The 6,000-nt window shown below is 36.9% G+C and overlaps 1 protein-coding gene across 2 annotated transcripts in view; it reads left to right on the plus strand.

Annotated features, from left to right (window-relative positions):
- The window catches only part of LOC100483670 (ubiquinol-cytochrome-c reductase complex assembly factor 1), a 93,512-nt gene that overhangs the window by 11,744 nt on the left and 75,768 nt on the right, over nucleotides 1-6,000 (plus strand). For both annotated transcript variants that reach the window (XM_019796602.2, XM_002916405.4), the window contains exon 2: nucleotides 1,973-2,077. In XM_019796602.2, the coding sequence (XP_019652161.1) occupies nucleotides 1,973-2,077 (105 nt within the window). The remainder of the gene's footprint in view (nucleotides 1-1,972; nucleotides 2,078-6,000) is intronic.

Below are 6,000 nucleotides of genomic sequence, written 5' to 3' on the forward strand. Positions count from 1 at the left end.
ACACCTTTCTCCACATCACTCTTATCTCTTCCTGCCTACTCATGAGGAAATGGAGATTCAGATTCAACTTATTATTTGGACATGCTTCAAGGTACATTTGCTGATTTTTCTTAAATCCTGAGAAGTAGGGATTTTCCTTTATTTTATAGAAGAGGCAACAAGGGCTTGTATCTCAACAGTGGAGTCAAGAGTCAAATCAGTGCTTTTTGAGTCCAAGTACATTGCTCTTTCCACAGTACTATACTATGTTTTAATTGTTTCAAGACTGGATCATAGAGTGTTAGGAGAGAGTTTGGGGGTACTCCCTTTACCCTTTCATCCCATAAATGAGCATGGATTCTGGAGTTGAGTGGCCTGGGTTCAAATCTTAACCCTGTCATTATATTAACTATGTGACCTTGAGAAATTACTTATCCTGTTCATACTTCAGTTTCTTTATCCATATAAATGAGGTAATAGCAATATTCTTAGGTCACTGGGTGGTGATTGTGAGCTTTAAATGAGTTTATATATGTGAAGTACCTAGAAAAGTGCCCAACACATAGCAAGTACTCATAAATATTACTAATAATTGCTATGAGGAATCTGTGCATTGTAGAGGTTAAATTATTTGTAAAGATCTATTAGAATTGCTGAGTTTAAACTAGAATCCAGATCTTTGGCTCCTAGTACTGTAGTTTATCCGTTTTTTTTTATTTGTTTGTTTCACTTTATTTTTTATTTTAATTAATTTTTATTTATTTATCTTTTAGAGAGAGTGTGCACATGTGTGTGTGCACGAGCGGAGGTGGGGGGCAGAGGGAGAGGGAGAGAATCTTAAGCAGGTTCCATGCTCAGCATGGCGTCTGAAGTGGGGCTTGATCTCATGACCCTGAGATCATGACCTGAGCCGAAATCAAGAGTCCAGTGCTTAACCTACTGAGCCACCCAGGTGCCCCTGGCAAAGTGTTTTTAAACAATTTGTGTATCCAGTCCTCACTGTGGCCCTATAAACTCTATAGGTCAAGTAGAAAGAAACCCTTGGACCCCCCAGAATTGGTTCCTAGAATAGAGATCTCCAGTACTGTGTACATGAATGCCATTTATACGGTGGAATGTAATTCAGGTTCGTAAAATAAAGCAGGCTTCTCATTTACAAAATGGAGCTCTCCTTTCCCCAGCTTAGTCTTTTACTTTGGCGGAGGCCTTTCTGAGGTCAGTTAATACCGGAGGGGAAAACTGAACTTCAATCATAACTCTAACAGCCATTTAATCTCCCTCTTTTGTTTTGGAAATCAAATTACCTTACTGTGTTTTCCCACCCTAAACATTTCAGCCCTAGTTTCTTCATCTTTTTGAGGATGATAGTGATCCCACACTGCTTACTATAAAGGGATTCTGTGAAGATCAGACAAGTCAGTGTTTATGAAAAGGCATTGCAAACTCTTATTTAAATGATAATCTAATTGTAAAATGCCTGAAGTCTGGTTACTTTGTTACTTTCCTGAGAGGGAACCCATGTCCTCCTGCTTGAGTCAGCCATTACTAGAGTTGTTTTGGTTCATAGATCAGTAATAGGCAGGGGTACATCTTATCCTTAGAGAGGTGAGCATGGGTATGTTTGGTCCTGGTCCTATTTTGGAAGTTCTCTTTTCTTTCTTTCTTTCTTTCTTTCTTTCTTTCTTTCTTTCTTTCTTTCTTTCTTTCTTTTTTTTAAAGATTTTGTTTATTTATTTGAGAGAGAGAGAGAGCATGAGCAGAGAGAGGGGCAGAGGGAGAGGGAGAAGCAGACTCTGCTGAGCAGGGAACCTGGCACGGGGCTCGATCCCAGGACCCTGAGATCATGACCTGAGCCGAAGCAGACGCTTGACTGAATCAACTGCCTAGGCGCCCTGGAAGTTCTCTTTTCATGTACTCTATTCTGGCAGGATTTCTAAACTTCTATATGTGAAGTTGGATCTAATTCTTGACAGATATTTTTTTCTTTCTCTAGAGGAACCGGATTAACATTTCCCAGTGGGTTCCAGTATGCAGCCGATTGGTACCTGTGTCTTCTACACAGGGACAGTGGGGCAGGGCTCTGTCTGGTACTTTCCAGGTAAGGTTTGTTGTTCCTTTACTTGGTATGAAAACCTTAGTGTTTATTTGCAAATGTCATATATTTATAGATTAGCCAAACAAATTGTGTGATGGAAAAACCTCATGAGACCACTTCTGGGTCTCTGTGGTGCCAGCTCAGGGCTGATTCCTACAGTATGGTGTCTAGGGCGTTGCTTCTAAATACCCCAGCAGTGGAACTTAGCCTAGGATACCATGCTACAGTCTGATGATTTTTACTGTTGGGAATGTTTCCAGATATTCATCTCAGAGTTAACTTCAGTTTTCTTTTTGTAGCCACATTGTGCCGCTTTTATTCGGGGTGAGAAATGTTTCTTCCTTTCTTCTTTTTTTTTTTCTTTTTATGAACACAAAATCCAAGGAACAATTATTTGAGGCCTTAGTTTACCATTAACCACATGATTCATTACCTTGGACCCTCCTTGAGGGTTTTTTCTCCTGATTTTTGTTAATTATACAAATAATTTAGTAATAAAGGAAATAAAAATCACCCATGACCTCAAACGTGAAAACATCTGCTGGTTTTTTTCCAGTCCTTATGTGCGTGTGTGTGTACTAATTTTTTCCTTAGATACCTTAACAAATATCCACAGAATTTTATTTTCTGGTGTCTTTTCACTTATTAGAGCAGACATTATTCATGTTAGGTAGATTGCATAATTAAATTTTTTAATGGCTACGTGTTATTCTATTTACTTAGGCTTTGTTTGATATTAAAATTATTTCCAATTTTTTTTGTCATTATAGGCTTTAATATAGTTACTATTTTCTTGATACATAGTTTTTAAAAATTTTAATTATTTAAGATAAATTACTAGGAGGGTATACCCTGGGTCAGTGAGTATGAGCAGTTTCTCTCTCCATAAGGTTGTTGTAATTTACAGTGCCACCAGTAATGTATATATAACTAGTCTTTCATTATTACCCCTCTGAATTGGGTGTTTTAAAAAAATTTAAACTAACTGGGTAGAAAATGTTACCTTGCTTTGCTTTGTATTTCTTTGTTTATCTGTCAGGGCTAAACATTTTTCTATGTTTATCAGTTACATTCCAGTTTGTAAAAATCATATGCTTGTATCATTTCTCAATTTATCTCTGGGAATTTATTTTTCTTACCAATTTATATGAATTCCTTCTGTAGCCACTAACTTCTTTTTTATATTTGATGCAATTAAAATATTTTTGATGTAAAAATGTGTTATATAATTTATTTACATAAATATAATATACTAAAATGATTTAAAATAGTGTAATTCCCTCTAACTAGTGTGTGAGCCTTGCCCTTCTGAGGACATGTTTTGTTTGTGCCTGTACTTCCTGGGCTTCTCACTCACCCTGGCACAGAGTAGGTGCTAAATATATGTTGAATGAATAAAGAATATGTTTGTACAGAGGAGGCATTCTACTTTATGTAGTCATGCAGCTATTTCTTTTCAGAGTTGGGGTATGTTCTGTTGCTTTTGTGCATTGGAAAATTTTAAAGGAATTTATCATAGAGTTCTAAGTCATTTGTTTTTGTATGTACATAGGTGGTGGAGGGGGTACTCATCATGTGACTCTCAGACTTGTATGTCATTCTTTGAATCAATAAACATTTCTTGAATACCCAATATATACCAAGTACCGTATTAGGTTCTGGGACAGCATTATAGCACATCATCCATGTAAATAACTTAGGGTGGTTTATCTCATGCTGACAAGGTGTAATTTTAGCCACTGTAAATAAACTGGACATTTTGTCATATTCGCACATTTTCCCGCTTTGAGGACCCCTGGTTGGAAAAGTCTGGTTTTCCTCGGGTATATGTCTGACAAGGAGGCAGGTTTAGCTCCGAATGGAGAAGAACTTTGTGTTAATTAGAATTGTGGAGTCATGGAATGTGTGGGCTGCATTTTGACATAGTAAATTTCCTGTTCCTGGAAATATTCAGGCAATGGTTGGAAGACTGTATGTTAAGGGCATGGCATAAAATAATTCTTCATTGGTTAAGTGATAGTATCAGATGATCTCTAAGGTAATGTCCAATGCTATAATCCTGTTACCATTTTCTAAAAGCTAGGGACATTGTATTCTAATCTCTGTCTTTCCTAAATAACGTTTTGAAGTTCTGTCATACTTTGATGAGTCTACTTTAAAAACATTTTTTAGGGCTGCCTGGGTGGCTCAGTAGGTTAAGAGTCTGCCTTTGGCTTAGGTCGTGATCCTGGAGTCCTGGGATCGAGCCCCATTTGGGACTCCCTGCTTCTCCATCTCCCTCTGCCCCCTACTCGTGTTCTCACTCACGCTGCTCTCTCTCTCTCTCTCAAATAAAAAAATAAACAAATAAATCTTAAAAAATAAAAACAATAAAAATATTTTTTAAAATTTTGAAATAAATGACACTTGCAGAGAAGTTGTAAAAATAGTAGGGATCCCATATACCCTTCGCCTAGCTTTCTCTAATGTTAATATCTTCTGTAACCATAGTGCAATTATTGTAACTAAGAAATCAACATTGATACAATACTATTAACTAATCTATGTAACTTAGTCCAGTTTTACCAGTCTTTTTTCCACTAATGTCCTTTTTTTAGTTCTTCAATTTGAGTTTGTCTAATATTTTCTTATAATTAGGTTATACATTTTTGGCAAAAGTGATGTTCCCTTCTCAGTGTATAATTACAGGGGATATATGATGCCAATATGTCATGTTATTGGTGAGGTTAACTTTGATCACTTGATTATTAAATTGGTGTCTGTCGGGTTTCCCTACTATAAAGTTACTATTTTCCCCTTTGTAATTAATAAGTACCTTGTGAGAAGATACTTACAGTCTATGCAGATATCCTGTTTCTCAGCATACTTCTGCTCACTACTTTTAACATCCATCAGTGGTTTTTTTTTTTAGATATATAATATTAATTAATTAATTATTTTTAAAGTTGTTAAAAAACACATAGCATTAAATTTACTATGTTAACCATTTTTAATTCTGTAGTTTAGTAGTGTAAAGTATATTCACATTGTTGTACGATCTCTAGAACTTTTTCATCTTGTAAACTAAAATTCTGTACCCATTAAACACTAATTCAGGGGCGCCTAGTTGGCTCAGTTGGTTAAGCATCTGCCTTCAGCTCAGGTCATGATCCCAGGGTCCTGGGATCAAGTCCCACATCAGGCTCCCTGCTCAGCGGGGAGTCTGCTTCTCCCTCTGCCCCTTCCCCTCCCCACTCATGTGCGCTCTCTCTCTCTCTCTTAAAACCGCAAAAATAAATAAATAAAATCTTAAACACTAATTCACTCCATCCCACCCCTGGCAGCCACATTTCTACTTTCTGTTTCTATGATTTAGGCTATTTTGGATACTACATATGAGTGGAATCATATAGTATTTGTCCTTTTGTGACTTATCTTGCTTAGCATAATGTCCTTAAGGTTCATCCATGTTGTGGTATGTGACAGGATTTCACTTTTTTAAGGCTGCATAATTTCCCATTATATGTATACACCATATTTGCTTTATCCATTTTGATGGACATTTGGATTGCTTTCACATCTTGCCTATTGTGAATAATGCTGCAGTGCTGTAGTGTGCAAATGTCTCTTCATGGTCCTACTTTGAATTCTTGTGGATGTATACCCAGAAGTGAGATTACTGCATTATGTGGTAATTCTACTGATGGTTCTTTTTTTTTTTTATGATTTTTTATTATATTATGTTAGCCACCATACAGTACATCCCCGGTTTCTGATGTAAAGTTCAATGATTCATTAGTTGGATATAACACCCAGTGCACCATGCAATACGTGCCCTTCTTACTACCCATCACCAGCCTACCCCATTCCCCCACTCCCCTCCCCTCTGAGGCCCTCAGTTTGTTTCTCGTAGTCCATAGTCTCTCATGTTTCATTCCCCCTTCTGA

Source organism: Ailuropoda melanoleuca, chromosome 13, assembly GCF_002007445.2.
Source record: "Ailuropoda melanoleuca isolate Jingjing chromosome 13, ASM200744v2, whole genome shotgun sequence".
Lineage (NCBI taxonomy): Eukaryota > Metazoa > Chordata > Mammalia > Carnivora > Ursidae > Ailuropoda > Ailuropoda melanoleuca.